General features: G+C 35.7%; 2 protein-coding genes across 5 annotated transcripts; both read right to left on the reverse strand.

Annotated features, from left to right (window-relative positions):
• Positions 1 to 3: 3 nt before the first annotated feature.
• Positions 4 to 12,762, reverse strand: alox5a (arachidonate 5-lipoxygenase a). Its single transcript, XM_084092392.1, has 14 exons — positions 12,270 to 12,762; positions 11,158 to 11,356; positions 10,980 to 11,061; positions 8,423 to 8,545; positions 6,720 to 6,826; positions 6,180 to 6,352; positions 5,930 to 6,076; positions 4,185 to 4,388; positions 3,998 to 4,084; positions 2,669 to 2,847; positions 2,429 to 2,550; positions 1,176 to 1,276; positions 914 to 1,084; positions 4 to 822 (listed from the first exon to the last, which is right to left on the reverse strand). Exons 1-14 carry the CDS (start codon positions 12,417 to 12,419, stop codon positions 643 to 645), a joined length of 2,025 nt encoding a protein of 674 aa, XP_083948518.1. The 5' UTR covers positions 12,420 to 12,762; the 3' UTR covers positions 4 to 642.
• Positions 12,763 to 14,518: 1,756 nt separating this feature from the next.
• On the reverse strand, positions 14,519 to 23,166 carry slc25a16 (solute carrier family 25 member 16). 4 transcript variants are annotated; one of them, XR_014603532.1, is made up of 11 exons: positions 23,017 to 23,137; positions 21,751 to 21,872; positions 20,801 to 20,893; positions 20,543 to 20,676; positions 19,749 to 19,812; positions 19,543 to 19,664; positions 19,399 to 19,465; positions 19,145 to 19,307; positions 18,894 to 18,962; positions 14,870 to 15,855; positions 14,519 to 14,804 (listed from the first exon to the last, which is right to left on the reverse strand). XR_014603532.1 is itself a non-coding variant. In XM_084092783.1 (10 exons), the coding sequence occupies exons 2-10, from the start codon at positions 21,824 to 21,826 to the stop codon at positions 15,699 to 15,701; spliced, it is 945 nt and encodes a 314-aa protein (XP_083948909.1). In that variant the 5' UTR covers positions 21,827 to 21,872; positions 23,017 to 23,166; the 3' UTR covers positions 14,519 to 15,698. The 4 variants fall into 4 exon arrangements, 3 of the variants coding, with proteins under 3 accessions (XP_083948909.1, XP_083948911.1, XP_083948910.1); XM_084092783.1 differs by having other exon boundaries at positions 14,519 to 15,855; positions 23,017 to 23,166; XM_084092785.1 differs by having other exon boundaries at positions 14,519 to 15,855; positions 19,749 to 19,855; positions 23,017 to 23,115.
• Positions 23,167 to 23,257: the final 91 nt, after the last annotated feature.

The raw sequence follows: 23,257 nt of genomic DNA on the forward strand, positions 1-23,257 counted from the left end.
GACAACTGTAAAACAAGCTGCCCATTTATTCACAGAAGACAATTTATCCAGACTCATCAAAGCTTATGTGTCTCTCAGTGTATCATGTTTTATCCAATAGAGTATTAACTAGTAGACATTCATGACTTTAAAAGTAAACAATCAATCTTAAAATAAAAAAAGATACAATTAATCTGGGTTACACTTTATTTGAATGTGTCCTTGTTGCATGTAATTATGCATAATTTATAGTTATTACTATAGTAACTACATGTAACATATATAACAATGACACTAAAATAAAGTGTTACCTTAATCTGTTACACACAATTTTCAAACAAACAAGCTGTTTTAAACTCAAAAAGTTCCCCCTGTGATGATCAAGAATGAAGAAACTGTTGCTGAAATATGCATATGGATAAAATAAACAGTATTAAAAAAAACATAGCAAATGGCTGATATTAAGATAAAATCAATTCTGGCTACAACTTTGTTATTGCATATTTTCTTATTATTACGGAACTTCTCTTACATTACACATAGCAACCTTGATATATATATATATAAAAAAATTTTTTTTTTTTTTTATCCCATAAAACACTCTGATAAAACACTTTTTACTACTAGCATGGCACGTCTGTATGGTTCTGTGTGACTTGTGAATCACACAGCCACACTGTTTGGGATTCTTTCTGGAGACAGATAGTAGTAAGGCAACTTCTTCCCCTCATTTCGGCTCTTGACGACTTTGGTCACTTCTCCAAGAGTCTTGCGGAATTTCACCATCGCCTCTTTCACAGGTTTCTCGATGAAATGTTCATCTGGATACATACCTAGAAACAGCTGCAAAAATCATACATTTCAGAATCTGTCATTGTTCACATAGCACATCTGAGCTTGTGTGTGTTCATGTAAATATGCACTTATTTCATACCTCATTTTCTTGAAACTGACTGAGGGCCCACACAGCGCCCAGATGCCAGCAGGAGCGTCCTCGATCAGGCAGGCTATCCACTATGTACTTCATATCCACCTCGCCCTTCTTTGTAGGAGGAGGTTTTCGCATGGTTGGGGGGGAATTTGGAATCCATGAACACCAGTCAAACTGGAGTAAAGAGTCAGAACATGGATATTAGTTTTGCTGTTCATGTCACTTTACAACAAAATATGCCAGAAACATCAGTGTGTAATGTCACCTGGCCGAAGTTTACTGCGGCATGTTGTGCAGAAGCAGTGAATATGACGATAGTTAGATACTCCACTAGCTGCTCTTTGGTTTGTAAACTCTTGGGAAACTCTGCAAACAATGACAACTTGTCATCAATATAGGGTTCATATAGAGGTCAGTCAGACACATTTACAAAAGAATGCACTCAGGCCGGAAATTCAAGGCCGGTAGCCCTATAAGTTAACTAGTAATAAGTTAAATATTTGCTAATTAAAATATTGGTGGTTCAGTTCACCTACTGAACAGTGAACTGAAAGAGGAACTTGAAAGTTACTGATGTCGTACACGTATTCTGTCACCAGGATACTCTTAAAGGGATAGTTCACCCAAAAATGAAAATTCTGTCATCATTTACTCTCCCTCAAGTTGTTCCAAACCTGTATGATTTCCTTTCTTCTGCTAAACACAAAAGAAGATATTTTAAAGAAGGTTGGTAATTAAACAGTTGCTATTATTTTTTTTTCCTACTATGGAAGTCAATGGGGTCCATCAGTCGTTTGGTTACCGACTTTCTTCAAAATATCTTCTTTTGTGTTCAGCAGAAGAAAGAAAGTCATACAGGTTTGGAACAACTTGAGGGAGAGTAAATGATGACAGAATTTTCATTTTTGGGTGAACTATCCCTTTAAGAAAGCCATTTAAAGGGATAATTTACCCAAAAATGAAAATTCTGTCATCATTTACTCACCCTCATGTCACTCCAAACCCGCAAGCTTTTGTTCATTTTCAGAAAATTTGGACTAAACTGCTCAATTCATATGGATTAGTTTTACGATTTCTTTATGAACTTTTTGAAGCGTCAAAGTGGTAGTTGTGTAGCTATCAATGGATGTTTCATCAAAAAGATTTGTTTTTCTAAGATGAACGAAAGTCTTACTGGTTTGGAACAACATGAGGGTGAGACTAACCCTTTAACCCTTTATAAAGAACATACTCACCCTTGGGAAAGTGTTAAATGTATTGAATGTGCACTTGTGGGCTTCAAATTTATTTTAAGTTAAATATTTTTTTAAAACTGTTTGTGCAGATAATATAATGTAAATTAACTAAAGGCCACTTAAGTATACTTAAAGAGTGTACACTTGTCTGACAACATTATATTCAGTTCCACCTTACAGTAAGTATATTCTTTCTATAATAAGTACTCTTTATAAAGGTATACTCAAGTGTACCTCCCTTTGCATCATGCAATTTTTGAATTTGTTTTAAGAATATATTTACCACATTTGTCAAAATCTTGCATTCCAAAGCTGCAAACATCTTTCACAAATGCCTGGATCTCTTCATCACCCTGAACTGTCTCATCTTTCTCATAGTAGATGTTCACTACATCTGTCACAAAACTAGAAAGAGAGCAAATCAATATCAAATTACTTAACAAAAACAAGTTTTTATTGAGTCTTTTTCATTCCTTTTTACAAATGAATGTTTCTTCTTCTTTTTATCAGCTATGTAACATACCTTGTCACAGCCTCCCAGACACTGCAGCCATCATCTCTGTAGAAGTAGTAGGGCAGTTCCTCCTGGCTGTCCATGCCTCGTTCTTTTATGGCCTCTGGGAAACACAAGGACTTGTATGTGAAGGTTTTCATGGACCTCTGGACCAGTTCTACGTGGCCACCTCCACCTGTCCCATTAGCCTGTGATACACAAACAGAGATAGAGTACAGAAAAAGTTCTAAAGATTAATAAAATGTTCATCACGTTAAAAAAAAATGGTTCTTTTAAGAACTGATCGCTGAAATGTTCTTTGGAGAACAGAATGGTTCTTTTATGGCATCACGGCGAAAACCCTCATTTAGAACCTTTATTTTTAAGAGTATGTGGTTACGCGTATTCAGACTGTAAGGTTACATCCGAAATTGCATACTTCCCTACTTTATAGTAGGCGAAAAACAGTATGTGACAAAAGAAATATGACCGAATTCACAGAACTCATAAACGTGTAGGCAAAAAGTACCCAGATGACCTACTTCTTCCGTGAGAGGATTTATGAATGGCAGTGAAGCGACGTAACTTACGCAGGTAGATCACATGATAATGACAGCATGGCGAATGTAGTACGTCTGGATTACATTCATACTACACACATTCATACTATATAGAACATACTTTTTAAGGGGTCGTGAAGTAATTACTTATTCAAAATAAGTACCTACTCAAGAGAGTATGCGATTTTTTTCAGTCACCCTTTCTGGATGTTACATCATTATACCAGTAGGTAGCGAGAAGTGACTGTCTTTATGAGTGAATCAATGAATCATTTACATTTCAACAACACTGGCTTTCTCCGAAATCACATACTCACTAACTACGTAGGCCTACTAAACCAGACGTATTATATTCGTCATGTTGTCATTGTTATGTGACCTACCAGCGTAATTTGTATCGCTTCACTACTATTTACAAATCTTTGCCGTGGCCTCATGGGATAGTAAAGTGTCCATTGGATGCACCCTTCAGAATCTAGACGGAAGTAGTATGTCATCCGGAACTTTTTCACTACTGTTTTATGAATACTGTGAATTTGGATATATTACTATTTTCACATAGTGTTTTTTGCATGCTGCGTAGGGAAATAGGCATATTCGGATGCAGCCCATCTTTATGAATGAGTCTTGAATCTTTCAGCCGATTTCAGCGCATTTTCTTCACTGCGTGTCTTTAGGAAATCCTGACAGTAGGCTTTGTGCTGCCGCAAGCTGTTAGTAAATCTGGCCCATATAGAGAACATTCTAGACAGAGTTTGCTTATGGAGGAAGTGAACTGTGGAGAAAGAGAGAAACTAACCTTGTCAAAAAGTCCACACTCACAGATTAGCTGCTCACGAGCCTTGGTGTTAATGGCAATTGTAAAACGGATGTGAGGTAACAGCAACTGGAAGAGCAGAAGATGCCTTTAGAATGTATCCTCAACCATGCATATACATTCAAACCGATGTTATAGAATAAATTCCATAGAGAGAACAAGGAATTACCTTAAAAACGGGATGAACTGCCGGCAGTTGTCTGAACATGGCTATGCCAAAGACCTCAGATATCAGATGTGTCCTGAGAAGATGTGTGACTGTCTGGTGTACGTGGAAGTCTGAAGATCTCACCCAGATCTTGGCCAGCAACCAGTCATGCTCATCATCAGTTGGAAGGAAGATAGGATTATCCTCTCCTGGTGTCTGACCCAGCTATCCAAATGAAAAAGAGGTCATTTTCAAAAGTCATTTTATAGACAGTCGCATAAGCCATGGTTTTCAAATTGTGCAAGGGTGTACATGTGAGACTTCACTATTTCTCATATTCCATTCACTCAATAAAATCAATATATGACTTCCTTCCCTATTTACCTTATACAAAGCTATGAAAATTCAGAAAACTTGTATATGTAGCGCATACCCCAGGGTTCCTCAAATCCAGCCCTAGACTAGAGGGCCACTGCCCTGCAGAGATTAGCTCAAACCCTGCTCAAACTCACCTAGCTGTAATTACCTTGATTAGCTTGTTCAGGTTTCTTTTGATTAGAGTTGGAGCTAAACTCTACAGGACAGTGGCCCTCTAGAGTTGGATTTGAGGAACCCTGGCATACACCATGTGGTATATTTGAATGTGATTTGGTGCTTGACAGTACAATTACCATACCCCCCCCATCACCCACAAACTTCCTGTAATTCTTTTTTTTTTAAACTACCACGGTTGCCACCACAAAATGTTAAGCAGCAAAACTGTTTTCAACATTGATAATAATTAGAAATGTTTCTTAAGCACCAAATCAGCACATTACAATAATTGCTGAATGATTATGTGACACTAAAAACTGATAATAATGCTGAAAATTTAGATTTTCAGCTTTGCCATCACAGGAAATAATCATTTTATTAAGACTCCTATGGTGAAAATCAAGTTTTAAATGTTGTTTATATGTCTATGTGTTTTTAATATGCTTTGAGACAAACCATTAGCAAATTCATCAGTTAAGACCATTGTTGAGTATTTTATCCTTAAAACTGCTGAATACAGTCTCAAAAACATGGTTTGAAAACACGCCCGTTTCCTCCCGCGGCCCACCACAAACATGTTTTTCAGCCATTTCTTTATCCATCTTCTATCAACATTTATTGCAACATATTTTTGCAAAAAGCATAGTATACCTACTAATAAAAGCCATTTTATCAATGAAGAGTGTATCACATATAGGCCTGGTTTCACAGACAGCGCTTAAATTAAGCCAGGATTAGGTCTTAGTTCAGTTAGGTTATTTAAGTAGCTTTTATAAACATGATTGTGTGCAAAAACATTAATGGTGTGCATCTTGAGACAAAACTTTGGCTCTGACATATGTCAGTGCAAGTTGCTTTGAGTTAAAATAGCTAAAACATGCATTTTAGTCTAGGACTAGGCTAAAACCTAGTGTTGTTCATTGTGTTTTTCATCACTAAAGCTGTTTTCATTCTTTGAGAGAAAAAGTGAAATAGAGAGAGCTTTTTATAGCTGTTTTCAATAAAACATTTGTCTCCTTTATGTTAAATTGCTTGTATTCGTCCTGTTTTAAATCACTTTTAACAAAAGCATCTACTAACTGAACAGTTTGTCTAATTTCAAACGGTCGCTTGAGAGTGTGAAAAAAGAAATACAGAAGCTGAAATCTTATCACGCATTGTGTGTCTGCATAACTGAAACATAACTGTCTGGTATGTTTCCAGCATATGTGCTTGTTTTTAAGTGTAGATACCTGGATGGCAATTGGCATGATTTTGTTCTGAATGTTCTTATACAGCAGACAGATGGGTGCAGCCAAGTATTGAAGGGTGCATGGGTCCGTAGCATTGGCAGTAACACCATCTAATAACTCATAGTCAGCGATAAAGATGTTTCCTTCCTGAAAAGCAAGACATTAGGTTGTACTAAACCCATTCTCTATCACGTTGGTTGTTGTATGCTGAACTGACACAACCTGTGCATGGCTCATGTGTGTTGCAAACCTTGAGTTCTTCTTCCAGAGTGATACCTCTCTCCAGACTGCTCTCCAAAATCTTTTGTGTGACTGGAAACTTGTCGGGAATTTCGGTGCATTTCCTGATGACCACTGGGTTACAGCCATTCAAGAACTGGTATCCAAACATGAAATCTTCCTTCCAATGCTGCATCACATACTCTGTGCAAGTGACACAAGCAGGCAAATAAAAGAGTGTTTGTTGTTAATATATACCTGAAGATACGTTTACCTTACATAAATTGTACACATTCATATATCAAAAATGAAATTTTGAAGCAGCTGTGTGCTTTAAAATTGTCACTCAGAACTATTTGGTATATTATTCTAAATTATAAAGAGTATTAAACCTAACATAAAAACTAAATATTGTACTCTAGGTATTTAACAGTTATTAATGATTAAACAAAAAGCAGTGCTTCAAATTCCAAAGAGGTGATTCATGCATGGTACGCAATGAAAGTGTTTGTGAGCTGGATAATTGTGTGTCATGAGCAAATCTTCAACAGATCATTACATAAATCCAAACCTGATATTGTGTTCTTAATTCTCATGAATATACGCTCGAAGTCTGCAAAATCTCCCCATGAGGACTGGAACATGTGCATGAACTGGTTTACGTAAAGGTTCTCGATCCTAAGGAATAGAACACAGCCAAATATAAAAACGCTTTACATATGGGCAATGATATATTATATTGCATTATATATTGTAATAATATATAAAGAGAGATACAGTATTTGGTGATATTATTTTGAGAAATTTTGAGCTAGTTGAGTAAATTAATACTAGGCCAATTTTATGCCATTTTCAATTTTGACACAGGATTTTGGATAGTCTACCCTTGTGAAAAGAAGTACACTTTAGCATACTTTTTAAAAGAGTACACTTCATTGCATGTAATTTGCAATTTTGAAAATGTATTATATTTTAAATTGTATTAAATGCAATTCGTTTTTTTTTACCCATCTTTATATGTAATTTCATACTTCTATTGTCTTTGAAATATAGTTCAGAATGTACTAAGTATTTATGTTAAACAAAAAATGTTATTTCATGTATTTCAATATATTTGTAATTACAAATCTCAAATGATGAAACTGAAATTTTGTAATTTTAAAATATATTAACAATTATACTATGTAATATTGAATATCAAACTACAGTTGATGTTATAATCAAGTACTTTACACGTGCTTTATGTTAGTCAACACAATACATGTACTTCTTTACAGTGACAAAAGATAATGATTTCAAATGTAATAAGTGTATTAAAATTGATAGTTCTCCCAAAAATGAAAATTCTTTCATCATTTACTCACCCTCAAGATGTTCCAAACCTGTATGAATTTCTTTCTTCTGCTAAACACAAAAGAAGATATTTTGAAGAATGTTGGTAATCAAACAGCTGATGGGCCCCATCGACTTCCATAGTATTATTATTTTTTTGTATGTTTTTTTTTTTTTTGGTATACTATGGAAGTCAATGAGGTCCATCAACTGTTTGGTTACCCAGAATATCTTACTTTGTGTTCAGCAGAAGAAAGAAATTCGTACAGGTTTGGAACAACTTCAGGATGAGTAAATTATGGCAGAATTTTTATTTTTGGGTGAACTATCCCTTTAAGAAATGTAGTCATAAAAGTGTACTTTCTCTAAATACTCTAAAGTAGACTTTTATTTCATTGATATTATTTTATCTTAAAGTCTAGGGTTTTTTTTAATTACACTTTAAAGATGTGATGTTCCCATCAAATGCACATTCAGTACAATTAAGTGCACCTCGTTTTCACAAGCGTTACCAAGTTTCTCACACCCACATACTGAACCAGAGAACTCCTGCACCTAATGCATTTTTTGTTGTTGTAATAATCTGACTGTCAGTGTGTCTGCAGATATGGGTGATAAGCACGTACATGCTTGTGACTGAGAAAGACACTTCTCAAAACTATTTATATCAACAACACCATCTACTGAATCTGCAATTTCCCCCTTTTAACAGTCACACTCTTATAGTAGTAGCTACAGGCTAACACAGTTCGGCAAGGCCTGTGCAAATGTATAATACCACAAAAACAATGCATGTGTATTCAGACCTTGTTAGAGATACATGCAAAACACAAACAGAGTTCTAAAAAAAACATGCAAATGTGCATAAATACAAACAGACGTTCCCTTTATGTAAATAACAGTGATCTGACTGAACAGACCAGAAAACTAAATGAATCTTACGCTTTGCTGTAGTTGAGCACAAAGTCCACTCCTTTCTCGCTGTCAAACTGAATGTCTCGCGGAAGCTCACTATGGGCTTTGGCATCTATGCTCATAGGGAAGCCAGGATGCCACTCTTTCCATCTTCAACATGAAGAACAAAATCATGTTTTAAAATGTAAAACTCTTTTATATCAGCACCAAATCATTTATTGTCAATATTATGAAATAAATATAAGGTTCTGCTTTTAAAAACTGGATTTCCTGGACAGTGTGGTCATATATGTGGTATGATGGTGTCATCGGCAGACATCCCAGATTCAGTCCTGTGAGTTACTAGACAAATGCAGATTTCTGTTCCTATAATTAGTGTTCTCTAGTAGGCTTTTCATACTTAACCCTGGGTTATTTTCTTTTTTTAAACTCTCCTTTTAAAGGGATAGTCTATCCAAATATAACTTCTGTCATGTCATTCTTTAAAATTTCTAAATATATCAAAACAAAATATTTAGGCCTACTCTTTTGTGTTCCACAGAAGAAAAAGGTCTTACAGGTTTTGTGAATATGAGACATGAGGGTGAATAAATGTGTCTATAAAGGTGTGAAATGATGCAGTGTTAGAAAATGACGGCCAGTTGTTTAGCAACAAACTGAACAGCGTTTGCCTCATTAAATATTCAAACACTTTGTACAGTCACATAAATGTTTACGTGCTGTATTTTGCTTTCAAAACCAAAATGTCAAACAATGGTGGAAAACGTGTTAATTGGAGTGAAGAGAGTGCTTTATTCTTACGATTATGGTCAGAACAGTGTATTCAGGACAAACTTGGTACAATCAGGAATATAAATTCAATCGATACGCAAGAACGAGACAGAATGTTATTTAAAGGGGTCCTATTATGCCCTTTAACAAAGTCTTGATTTTATTTTTGGGATGTACTAGAATATGTTTTCATGCTTGTTTGTTAAAAAAACGCATTATTTTGCATTATTACAGCACCTCTCTCCCCAGTCTGGCTCGAACACACTGATTTCGATGAAGCCCCTCCTTCCGGAATACAAAATGTGCTGTGATCGGTTAGCTGGCCTCTCCATAACTGCAAGTTCTTCTCTAGTGTAAATATTAATGATGGCGTCAATTTCAAACCAATTCGAGCCCGATTCAGACCCTGACAATGTTAACGAACAAGAGGACTGTGCAGAACGAGTTTCATGCATAGACTTTGCAAGCACGGATTTCACAGGACGTTTCAGAGTGCTATGTTTTTTGTAATTTTCTTATACCTTATAGATACGATGTTATATACCATTTAATCGTGATATTTGTCGGAAAACTAAGATAATACAAACAGTAATCAATCACTAAACCAAGGTTAATTTTCCTAAGGAGCGGTGAACCGTCTTTCAAAAGCGAGAGCTTACAGAAGCTAGCAAACAAGCTGTTCTCCATAAAAATGTACAGCGCACAGATAAAAATTTGGGTTTTAATGTTCAGGAACAGTGTTTAAAATAAATTTAAACCACTCTAAGTTCGTCAGCCTTAGGAAGGTCAAAAAAAATTGTTTTGGAAACGGGGTGGACAAAACAGCATCTCTTTGACATGGCAACAACACTGTCTTCTCTAATGCCTCGTCCCCCTTTTTTGCATATTTCGTGGGTGGGAATTATTCAAATGAGTAAACCTAATGACTTCATCGAGTTGTAGTTCTTGAAAAGGGGATTCTGTTTAATAAAATATCTCTCTTTGGAGTGGACTTTGAGCTTTGTAACCTTGCAGATCTTTTTTATGCTCAAACAGCAACATTACACTCTAACTAAAGTTGAAAAAGTGGAAAAGCATAATAGGACCCCTTTAAACAGGTCGCGTGTAAGAAAGTTAACCCTGGAATTTCAACAGGTTTTTTTTTTTTTTTACAGTGATGCCATAGAAGAAACATTTTCAGTTCCCCAAAGAAGAACCTTTTAAACAGTTCTTAAAAGAATACTTTTTTTCTAAGTGTAAAGAACATATCAATTATCTAAAGAACCTTTTTCCACTATAAAGAAGCTTTTGTGCGATGGGAAGGCCATGAATGTTAAAAGGTCTTCATGGAAACATCGATGCAAATAAAGCCTTTTAAGAGTGCACAGTATGAACTCTGAAATACACAGAATTAAGTAAAGATTAAACAGTGTAAAAATATATATGTAAACATATAGTGTACTATATATAAATACCATAGACTATTCTATATGTATATATCACAAATATTATTTTTAATAATTTATATTCCTGACTGTATCATCCAGTTTGTCCTGAATCCCACTCATCACTCCAACTAACACGTTTTCAGTCATTGTTTGACGTTTTGATTTCCCCTCAAACTCTGAAACAAAATGCAGCGCGTGAAAGTTTCTGTGATTGTATATATAGTATCTATGAATTTCTATGAATATGAGGCAAGCGCTGTGACAAGAGGAAAACGAATGGTCTGATGAAATTGTAGACTTGACCACGTGCATTTATGAGGAAAGAATTTTTCCTGGAGACCAGAACTAGTATAGTGGTTAACCTCTTTCTAAAAGTTACATCAAACCTGTATATCTTCTGTCTCTGTTCTAGTTCTTTGTGCCTGTGTTGTTTCGCCAATCCGGTCTTGTCATGCTGTGGCAATCGAGCTGAAACACAGCAAACATTGAAACATTATATTATGGTAAAGTTTAGCGCTCTATTACAGGAAAAAAATGTCAATGTCAATGCCAATCAGAACCTACCCCTGCCATCTCTGAGGACCACCTCCTTGTCATCAACTAACCAGCGAAAGCAGGGAAACTCAATGTAATCTCCATAGGGTGTCTTCACCGTGACGTATTTGCAGTACCAGTCATCGTGCACCCAGTATTTCTTCTTTTCGATTTTCAACAGTTCAATTTCACCCAGGTCCTCTCCCACATTGATGTCATATGAGTCCACCTTGAATTACCCCATATTTAAGATGTTATTTAAAAACAGTTGCTCAAAAAAGACATGCATAGTTTCAATAGACAGTCTTACAGTACATACAGTATAAGTCTTTAAATGACACATGCAATAGTGGACTTCAACTCTGACAATAAAGATGTTATGTTGTTATGAAGAGATTTTGATTGTTTTTGATTAGTCATGAAGCCATAATCATCAAATATGGGACAAAACATGCCCAAAATTGGATCCGCCATTTTCAAAATAGCCATTTCCATTTTGATCCAGCTATTTTTTCAACCGCCGTGAAAGAATACCAGCTTTAAATAAGCCTATAAAGCTTTGCACATTTAATTCACAAAGAGTAAGGCAATTCATTTCTGCCATGCATTTTTTTAATTACACAACACATTAAATATAATTCAGATACAATGGAACAAACTCCTTAAAAGGATCTCAAAGGTCTAATAAATAGTCATACATAATCTTTGCACACAGGGCTACACTTTATTTGTTAACACTTTATTTTACAGTGTCATTGTTAAATATGTTACATGTAGTTACCATAGTAATACATAAATGATGCATAATTATGCCACTAACCCTAACCAAACCCTAATCTAACCCTATGGTACATGTAGTTAATATAACTCGGTACATAATGTATAATTACAATGTAAAAAAAAGACACCTTAAAATAAAGTGTAACCCTTTAATTTAAGGTGTTCTAGTTACAGCGTAATAATTATAACTAATTTAACTTTTAACTAATTAGCAACATGTACTTATAGGGTTATGGTTTGAACCCTAAATCAAACCCTCACCCTATAGTAAGTAGATGTTGCTAATTACTTAAATGTACAAGATATTGTAAAATAAAGTGTTACCGCATATTCATTGCAGGTAAAGACCATTAGTTTCTTACCGCTCCTCTCTCAAAGTCATTATAGAGGGGTTTATCCAGAAGGGTTCTCTCACTGCATCCCTCAGATCCCACCAGGGTCATGTAAATGTAGTCATCTGTTCCAGCAAACCACTGAGTGCCAGTGGCGATAGTCACTGTGTAGTTGGGCATTGTCAAGCTGGAGATGAGCTCTGCAAGTGAAATCGAATGGACTTTTCAAGAGTCGCACACAGACTGCATTTCCTCTTCTCTCCCCCCTCTCACTCCCATTCTCTTAACTGACTCACACAAGCCAGCCACCGACTTCGCACATATCACACACGGAAATATGTAGATGTGATCATGGTTAGCTTTGCGGCAGGCTTCAACCAAGTTACTTGCATTAAGAAGTATGAGTGAACTGCATCATGCACTATATTAATCATTCTAAATCATCTCGACATATTACGGCAAATAACTCTCTATGCTTCATAATACAGGAACCAGTTTTTAAGATGTCCTGCATGGTATGCTTATCAGATATTTTAGTTCTCGTTTATCTTAAAGGCTTAGGTGTTGCTTCACACTTATCTTTGAATTTGACTTTTTTTTGTCCTGTGGTTTACCAGTTGACACTGCTGATAAAAAACATCCAAATGTTGAGTTTTGCGAAATAAATATCTTTCTTTCTTTTTTATTTATTTAAATAATATACCAATAAAAACTGTTTAAGTTATATTTAATGTATAAAATGTATATTAACATTAGCCTACCGTTGAAACGTTTGGGGTTGGTAGGATGTTTTTTAATGATGTTAAAAAAAGTCTCTTGTGCTAAAAAAAACAAACACATTTATTTAATCAGAGAATACAGTAAAAACAGAAATATTGTAAAATATTATATAAATTTAAAATAACTGCATTCTACTTTAATATATTTTAAAATGTATTATTCCTGTCAGCATCATTACTCCAGTCTTCATCACATGATCCTTCAGAAATCAAATCATTCTAATATGCTGATTTGCTACTCAATAATCAATTTTGAAAACAGTTGTGCTGCCTTATATTTTTGTGTAAACACTTATATTTTTTTTCAGGATTCTTTAATAAAGTATTTATTTTTTAAAAATCTTACTGACCCCAAACTTGTAAATGGTAGTGTAAAGCAAATTGTAAAGTGCTTTAATGGCTCTCGAATAATATTTTTTTTCAAGATAGTCAACAGAAGGGGGGGGGGGGGGGGGGGGGGGGGGGCCAGTGGGCTCTACTTTTCTTTTCTTTTTCTTTTTTTTTTTTACTTGGACGGTAACATTGATACGGCATATCTGCTATAAGCAGTGTTTTGTTTATAACATATTTTCCAGTCAAATAAGACAAGCTATCAAACAACAGTACCTTACAAATAAAAGAGGAAATGCAAATCGAATGCTAAATGGGAGGTAGGCCTGTACCATAGTAAATGCATTTCCAGGCATACATTAGGGAACGATAGGGAAATCTCACTCGATGTCAAGTTTGTAAATGGATGAAACTCCAGCACAAGACTAAAAGCTTTTATTTTCATGTAAAAGAAAATAGTTTAAAATTAAAATGTATTTATTTCTTTAAATGTTAATTTGTTCAATGCATTGTATCCATTCATTATACACATATAATACATTGTAATGACGCAAATAAATAAAGGTGATTTATCCAAAGCAGCAAGATGAATTTCCTACAGTTCTCAAGAATCAGAAAAGAACAGACCTTATATTCTAGTGATTCAGCTTAAAACACTTGGTGAAGATTAACCTGAATGTGACCGTTGAATCATGACCTTACTCATACACGTATTCGATCTGTCATAAAACGATAGTCTCGGTTGAATGTACTCATACGCACATATATTCATAAGAGTTCCCCTTTATCTTTGGAAACATGCAGCAAAACGATCAATGCACATGAACCCAAAAGCACAATTTCAAAGAGGCTTTAGGACTCGAATTACTGAAAGACTGCCACCACACGGCAACAAACACTACAACAGGAAGGAAAATGATGCAAGTTTGTTGCACAGCTCATTTCCCTTTACAAAAATAAAAAAAGTAAACACAAAACAAGGCATTTTATGTATGTATGTGTGTGTGTATATATATATACACACATACATAAAAAAACATTTTCAATTTTTTAAAATTAATTTTAGTGGATAATAATAGTATATAGTGGATATAATATTTTACCGTATAATAGTAGTAAATAGAGATTCATAACCAAGGCAAGAAAGAATTATTTGATAAAACTCCTGTGCATATAGAAAGGCAAAGTCATTATTTTATTTAAGGGACCCATTTTTTTCCCCAATCACAAATCAGAACAATAATTTAACAGATTCATACATTTCAGCTGTGATATGCTTATCACCACACACATTCTCACTTGATTGCTCTCTTGTGAATTTAAAGAAGAAGTTCACTTTTAAAATGAAAATTCTGTCATCATATACTCACCCTCATGTTGTTTCAAACCTGTATGAATTTCTTTCTTCTGCTGAACAGAAAAGATATTTAGAAGAATGTCAGTAACCAGGCAGTTTCTGGGTCCCATTGACTTCCATAGTAGGAAAAAAATATACTATGGAAGTCAATGGGACCCAAAAACGGTCTGGTTACTGACATTCTTCTAAATATCTTCCTTTCTGTTCAGCAGAAGAAAGAAATTCATACAGGTTTGAAACAACATGAGGGTGAGTATATGATGACAGAATTTTCATTTTAAAAGTGAACTTCTCCTTTAACTGCACTGTAAGGCATCGATCAGATATAGTTTGAGCCACAGTAACGACGGCATGCGAACATGACTGAATACTGCATAAACATTACATACACTGTCTCCCATTCGCTATATTACTGAATTGTAGAGGTAAGTCATATTGATCACTAAAAGAGACAAATAACAGCCAATAAGACTTGAGGTGACTGAAATAAACAGCTACATATAAATCAAATTTAGCGAAGAAAAATCAACTTCCATATTTAGGTTTCTGACATAAAAAAAATTATGTCATCATCAGTCATAGTTAAAAGCACTGTGATATACCCATTGAAACTGTCCACATAGGTAAAATCTACTGTGATTTTGTGTTTTACTTGATGTATATGAGTGATAAGCTAAGTCATATTGTTCAATATGAGATGGGATGGCTTCATACAGGCAAGTTTCAGACGCAAGTCTATGGCATTTCCAGTGTCGGTTGTTAGGGGGCATGTTCCTGATCCACACATAATGGAAAAGCAAGCTTTTGTCTCTGTATCCATAGTGACTGTTGCTGGGGCGTGCAAAGCCACAGGTTTGCCATTTGTGTGGGTGTTTCGTAAGAACTGGAGTTCACATGACTGCTGACTGGAATGGCAATGGCAATGGCATGTGCTGTGATGTTGCCAGGGGTCGTTTCAACTTGTTCCTTTAGGGCTTCAAGTCACTGCTTTTTCTAGTTTAGGTGAAAAACTTGCTTCATGAACTCATAAGTGGTGAAGGCAACGGCTTGTGACGGTATACAGCGGATGTAGTTGAGGGACAGGCCACGATACAGTCCTCTCTTAACGCCATACTGGGTGTACACATACTTCAGAGTTTGTGTGAGGCTGCTGCTCAAAAGAATTAAGCAAAAACATATTAGTGATGACAGATATAAGCTGGTGAGATCTAATTGCTACACAGTAAAACATGATATATTAGCAACACACACACAAACAAATAATATATGATGTATGTGTATCTGTAAGTGTATGTATATATGTGTGACTGTATACACGTGTGTTTGTGTGTGTGTGTGTGTGTGTGTGTATGGACACTGAAGAATAGAGTAATGGCTGCTAAAAATGTAGCTTTGTGATCACAGGAATAAATTACATTTTAAAATAAATTTAAATAGAAAACAGTTAAATTATTATTATTAATAATATATATATATATATATATATATATATATACAGTGCAATGCATAAGTGAATACACCCATGCTAAAGTTGACTAAAAAGAGGAATAAAAAATCATATTTTGGAAATTGAACTTAATGCCTTAATTTAAAAAATTAGGAAAAATCCAACCTTTAAGGACACCAATTTTCTTTGTGAATGAATAATGTATCGTAAATAAATAAATGTTCTTCCTTAAAATACATGGTGCATAAGTGAGTACACCCCTATGTTAAATTCCCATAGAGGCAGGCAGATTTTTATTTTTAAGTATTTTTAAAAAAATTTTTTTAGGATACTATGCATCCTGATAAAGTTCCCTTGGCCTTTGGAATTAAAATAGCCCCACATCATCACATAGCATTCACCATACCTAGAGATTGGCATGGTTTTATTTCAGTTAGCCTAAAAGCTAGTTTGATTTGCATTGAGAGATGATCTTATGGAAAGTACCCCATGCCAATCTCTAGGTATGGTGAATGCTATGTGATGATGTGGGGCTATTTTAATTCCAAAGGCCAAGGGAACTTTATCAGGATGCATAGTATCCTAAAAAAAATAAATAAAAAAAATACTTAAAAATAAAAATCTTCCTGAGACGCAGATAGAGAGAGAGCGCGAGCGAGAGAGCAGTACCGGCGGTACCGGTAGATTCTCAGAGACTAAATAAGGTTTGGGCGCTTTGTTGAAGGGAAAAAAATCGCTAAAGGGGTCTGCAATGTCGCTAAGTTGGCAACACTGTGTATCTCCATTTCTCCAACTAGGGGTTGGGCCACGGGTCAAACAGAAAATACGCGCTGCGTTAATCGCGCGTTAAAGAAATTAGTGCCGTTAATATGATTTTGCATTAACGCGTTATTAACGCGCTAACTTTGACAGCCCTAATATATATATATATATTATATATATATATATATATATATATATATATATATATATATATACAGTGAGGAAAATAAGTATTTGAACACCCTGCTATTTTGCAAGTTCTCCCACTTGGAAATCATGGAGGGGTCTGAAATTGTCATCGTAGGTGCATGTCCACTGTGAGAGACATAATCTAAAAAAAAAAAATCCAGAAATCACAATATATGATTTTTTAACTATTTATTTGTATGATACAGCTGCAAATAAGTATTTGAACACCTGTCTATCAGCTAGAATTCTGACCCTCAAAGACCTGTTAGTCTGCCTTTAAAATGTCCACCTCCACTCCATTTATTATCCTAAATTAGATGCACCTGTTTGAGGTCGTTAGCTGCATAAAGACACCTGTCCACCCCATACAATCAGTAAGAATCCAACTACTAACATGGCCAAGACCAAAGAGCTGTCCAAAGACACTAGAGACAAAATTGTACACCTCCACAAGGCTGGAAAGGGCTACGGGGAAATTGCCAAGCAGCTTGGTGAAAAAAGGTCCACTGTTGGAGCAATCATTAGAAAATGGAAGAAGCTAAACATGACTGTCAATCTCCCTCGGACTGGGGCTCCATGCAAGATCTCACCTCGTGGGGTCTCAATGATCCTAAGAAAGGTGAGAAATCAGCCCAGAACTACACGGGAGGAGCTGGTCAATGACCTGAAAAGAGCTGGGACCACCGTTTCCAAGGTTACTGTTGGTAATACACTAAGACGTCATGGTTTGAAATCATGCATGGCACGGAAGGTTCCCCTGCTTAAACCAGCACATGTCAAGGCCCGTCTTAAGTTTGCCAATGACCATTTGGATGATCCAGAGGAGTCATGGGAGAAAGTCATGTGGTCAGATGAGACCAAAATAGAACTTTTTGGTCATAATTCCACTAAACGTGTTTGGAGGAAGAAGAATGATGAGTACCATCCCAAGAACACCATCCCTACTGTGAAGCATGGGGGTGGTAGCATCATGCTTTGGGGGTGTTTTTCTGCACATGGGACAGGGCGACTGCACTGTATTAAGGAGAGGATGACCGGGGCCATGTATTGCGAGATTTTGGGGAACAACCTCCTTCCCTCAGTTAGAGCATTGAAGATGGGTCGAGGCTGGGTCTTCCAACATGACAATGACCCGACGCACACAGCCAGGATAACCAAGGAGTGGCTCTGTAAGAAGCATATCAAGGTTCTGGCGTGGCCTAGCCAGTCTCCAGACCTAAACCCAATAGAGAATCTATGGAGGGAGCTCAAACTCTGTGTTTCTCAGCGACAGCCCAGAAACCTGACTGATCTAGAGAAGATCTGTGTGGAGGAGTGGGCCAAAATCCCTCCTGCAGTGTGTGCAAACCTGGTGAAAAACTACAGGAAACGTTTGACCTCTGTAATTGCAAACAAAGGCTACTGTACCAAATATTAACATTGATTTTCTCAGGTGTTCAAATACTTATTTGCAGCTGTATCATACAAATAAATAGTTAAAAAATCATACATTGTGATTTCTGGATTTTTTTTTTTTAGATTATGTCTCTCACAGTGGACATGCACCTACGATGACAATTTCAGACCCCTCCATGATTTCTAAGTGGGAGAACTTGCAAAATAGCAGGGTGTTCAAATACTTATTTTCCTCACTGTATATATTAGTATATAATATATATCTGTAGAAGTACATAATTTTTATCGCAGGTATCAAATTATATAAAAAAAATTATCAGCCAAATTTGACTATTGATGCCTCACTGTATACCTCACTGTAAGTCATTAAGGCAACAAAAACTTAAAATACTCACCGACATTTATCAAAATCAGGCAGTGATGTACCCAACTGCATTCTCCTCCGGGCAACATCTAGTGGATATCTGCGCATAAATATTAAGACAGAATGTTCTACTCAAAATGTAGAATGTATGTACAGTAACACAAATGTATATATGTTGCACAATTTTGTTTTGGTCTTTAACTTAAAACTACAGAACAGCTGTAAAAACAAAAACAAAAAAACAATAACAAACAATCCGGGGATTTATAAGAATAAACATACGATATAGTTTGAGCAATTGCTCCGGCGACTCCGCCACACAACAGATTGACGTGAGTCTTCAGCACGAGAACATCAGGGTTGTCAAGAGTCGGCTTGCCTAAGAGCTCTGGAAAGTGAGTCAGTCCCAGAGTCTTCAATGTACCGAAAGTAAAAAACGAAAAGCCTGGAATATAGAGAAAACCGTGACATGAGGAAGTGGGCTCAGTTTTGCCTATTGTACTGTACATTCCACGTAAATTAATCAAGACAACAACCTGCATATGGAGCCATGCCAATGATTGTGGGGGTCAGACCCCAGTAGAATCCAGAGATTCCTCCTTCCTTTAAATATAAAACACTGTCACACAAAAGGGAAACACAGATGGCTTCTCAATTAAACCCCTTTCCACCCTTCATACCTTAAGGTAAATAGTCTGAAAGGCGTTTCGTATGCCAGTGTAGCGATGCTCTCCTGTCACTTGAAATGCTAAGCGTGCTCGGATAACATCGAGTGGATAGGTGCAAATAACTGCGGTCATCCCTGCAGAAGAAATGCAATGGAGGTAAAGACAGAACACTCATCATGGAGTAACTTGAGAAAGAGTCATGGAAAAGAATCACAAACCTGCCATAGATCCCGCCATAAGCCGATGAATGTGCCCAGATATTCCAAGTTGTGTGTTAAGGAACTGAAAGTACATCCGAAACAGCTTTTTACAAGCATTACATAACCTAAACAGAGCGTGCATTCGGCTTTAGTACAAATCACTGTTCTGTTAACATCAATGTAAGCTCATTTGAAACTGCAGTTTTCCAAGCTACAAGGTACTTACAATATAAAAAGATAACTACTGACAAAAAGTAGTTAACTACACTGAAGCTTTTTAAGCTTTTAATTTAAACTATATAACCATCAGATGATGTAATTGATCCATGCAAACCATTTGTATAGATGCGTTTACAGTGAAAACAACTCAAAAAAAGATGAAACAAATGTACAGATACATTTACAATGGATACAACCAATAAAATGTCATTTTAATACCAAAACAAAACATAAAACATCCCACACAAACTACCTCAACTTCTAAAACAAATCTGTGAATCCTTTTCTTAAACGGTTCATTTAAATGAATCATTTGTATGAACCGAATCTCTTAACTGAAGCAGACTAGATATTCACTTGAGAGGACAGTTTAGGAGATTGTGTTTGATAATTTACTATTTTTGCACTTCTTGTGTTATATGATGTGACAAAACTTGCAAAATTAGTACTGGAAAAGCTACAATATTTTGAACATCTGAACAACGGTCACACTACTAAAAATATTGTTAAGTTAGTAAATGTCGCTATGTTCAGTTTGTTATTCCCCAAGACTGATTGGCATTACTAAATGATGACTATGAGACAAAAGAAACCTTTTTGTAGTGATCAAAAGCCATAAACTGAATGGCTCCATATGGGAAAATCCTGATCATCATGGCTCCATTTCCTTTGTATAGTCCAAGAAAACCCTCTTTTTTTGGCACAGCCTTAAGTGTGGCAAAAACTCCTGCAAAAAACACACAACATAACATCACATGTTCGACCATTTTGTTAATTGTATTCTAATGCATTTGTATTCTAAGTTCCTTTAATAATATCTATCCATCAAAAACATTTTGGTTTTAACTTACCAAGGTGTTTGTAATGTGGATTTTGAGCTTGTAGTAAAATTTTCACTCTGTCGAGAGGCGCTATGGTGGACTTGGCACAGCATCCTGCAATACCTTTGTGAACAAAAAATATCTGTTAATTAAAGTTTAATCCATAAATAAATAACTTTAAAATAAAACAATCGGTCACAATTGAGGGTACATTTACACGCCAATGATGTACTAGAATATACTACATACAGACGACAATGTTATCAAAATGATCACCATTCACTTGGATATGTGAAAACGATTAAAAATGCTGTATTAATGGTGTCTTTATGTATGCATGTACTTACATTGAAAAAAATCTTAGGCACAATGTACTTATTGTGTTCATTTTGTATTGCAAAACACTTTTGCTGCTATTGAGGAGGGATACGCGTAAGGTTAGGGACAAGTTTGGTGGTCTGGTTAGGTTTAAGGAAAGGGAAGGGAAGGGTCAACAGTGTAATTATAGAAATTACAAGCAGGTATTTTTTAAATATAAGTCAATAATCAAAAAATCAATTTAAAAGTTAATACATAGTTAAAGACACTTAATATAAAGTGCTTGGGACCAAACAATCATAAAACACTTCCTAAAAAGGATTAAATATTTCATTTGTATACCTGCATGTCATGTGACTATTAACCGACATCAGAGAACCATACATATGCTTATGGTTTGATAAATTATTGAAATATTAACTTAAAATCTAAGGGGGTACTTCAAGAAAATTTGTTATGTTAAAGGGGTTTAAAAGACTTGAGAAATTAATGCAAACACAATTTATTTAAAATAAAATAATAAGGGTGGAAAAACACACATTTATGCCCTATACAAGTAATTTAACTCAATACTATAATGCAAACTCCCATAGCTCAAGATATGCAAGAGCAGCTGATTGTAGATTCTTTAGTACATCAGTATTTTGTGATTGAAACGTCACCTCCAGCTGTGAAAGAGCGCAACCAGTAGTGGTAGTCTTTCTGCACAGGAGCTGGGATCACAGCCTCTGTCGTCATGATGGCTGCTATCAGGACTGCAGTATATTCATGTCTTCAGCACACTCTGGAATGAGGTAAGCAAACACGTGCATTGATATTATTATGTCTCAGCTGATCTGTGCCACAGGCTGGACTATGCGCACAGGAAAGTCATACGAGTCATAAACAGTTGGACAGGGTTGTAAAATGTATTACTTTATGAGTACCTTGTTTGGGGAAATGTTAACCGATTCAGTTCTCTAAATCTAAACTAGAAAAACAAACCAAATCATGTACAGGTGCCATCAGGATAAGTGAACGCGTTACAGGTTGGGCTAAGAAACAAACCATATACTGAATTTTATTTTGCCTTAATAAGAACAGTTTGAGCATTTTCATATGAAAATGTATTGATATTGGCTATTGTATAAATACTTATATAAATAAATCCTTCAATAGTCAATACAAACAATTTATTCTGGCTCCTAACTTTTTCACAGACGAGGCTTAAGCCTAGTCCCAGACTAAAATGCACGTTTGATCTGTTTTAACTGAAAGCAACTTGCATCTAAAAAAAAAATATGTCACTGCTATTGTTTTGTCTCATGTCCTAATTGAACTAAAGCCTAATGCTGGCTTAATATAAGCCCTATCTATGAAACCAGGCCATGGTACTCAATGATACACGTCAAATATATATATATATATATATATTAAAAAAAAATACCATGGTAAATGTACAAAACCCGATGGTAATTGCATGGTACTTTTTGCTAATGTTACTTTCTTTTAGTTCCTCATTGTCTGGCCTGCTTGTTTTCATAACTTTGGTTAAATTTGATAATATTGCGTAACGCGCAGCAACTCGAAATATATTAAAATACACAATAACGATGTTTGCATATTGTTACCTTGGTTACTGTTGCTTATTCCAACCATAATATTACACAGATTTCACTCCCCATGCAATTTACAGCGAACTTTTGCACCATTCACAAATAGAAACGTCTTTAGCAGCTCTGACCTGAATACTTGTACACAGAAAAAATAAATCCGGCCTAAAAGCAAGGTCATCGGTTGCACAACTGTATATGGACCTGTGTGAAACTGAAGCTGACAGCTCTTCCTGTCACAAACACAGCGTGAACACTTTACGTCTACGACAACAAAACTATTCGCTCTACATTAGGTATATGCGTCTATTCTACGAATATAGACTGTGTACTTACATAAAACATAAACCAAGGCACAGTGATACATTTTCTTTTTCACGTGTTTGTCTGCAGTTTCGTCCATTTCATGTCCTTCACTGATTCATTTCCTGTCGCAGAATTAATACGTAATTGCGTGTCTTTTACTGTCTATGGTCAACGCACAGCACCCTGACAGCACCGAATCTATTCTATTTATTTTGTGTTTACATTGCAAATGATACTACATTACATTTATTTAGCAGATTTATTACAATAA

The sequence above is a fragment of the Abramis brama genome (genome assembly GCF_963993115.1).
Source record: "Abramis brama genome assembly, chromosome: 19".
Lineage (NCBI taxonomy): Eukaryota > Metazoa > Chordata > Actinopteri > Cypriniformes > Leuciscidae > Abramis > Abramis brama.

Excerpts from the sequence above, each read along its gene's own strand:
- alox5a (XM_084092392.1), bottom strand. The coding sequence starts at position 12,419 with ATGCCCAACTACACAGTGACTATCGCCACTGGCACTCAGTGGTTTGCT. Across the intron at positions 6,353-6,719 it reads AATTAAGAACACAATATCAG|AGTATGTGATGCAGCATTGG; the intron begins GTTTGGATTTAT and ends TCACTTGCACAG. Across the intron at positions 2,848-3,997 it reads AGTGTGGACTTTTTGACAAG|GCTAATGGGACAGGTGGAGG; the intron begins GTTAGTTTCTCT and ends TGTGTATCACAG.
- slc25a16 (XM_084092783.1), bottom strand. The coding sequence starts at position 21,826 with ATGACGACAGAGGCTGTGATCCCAGCTCCTGTGCAGAAAGACTACCAC. Across the intron at positions 19,813-20,542 it reads CTTTTGATCACTACAAAAAG|TTCCTTAACACACAACTTGG; the intron begins GTTTCTTTTGTC and ends ATGTACTTTCAG. Across the intron at positions 19,665-19,748 it reads TATGGCGGGATCTATGGCAG|GGATGACCGCAGTTATTTGC; the intron begins GTTTGTGATTCT and ends TTTCTTCTGCAG.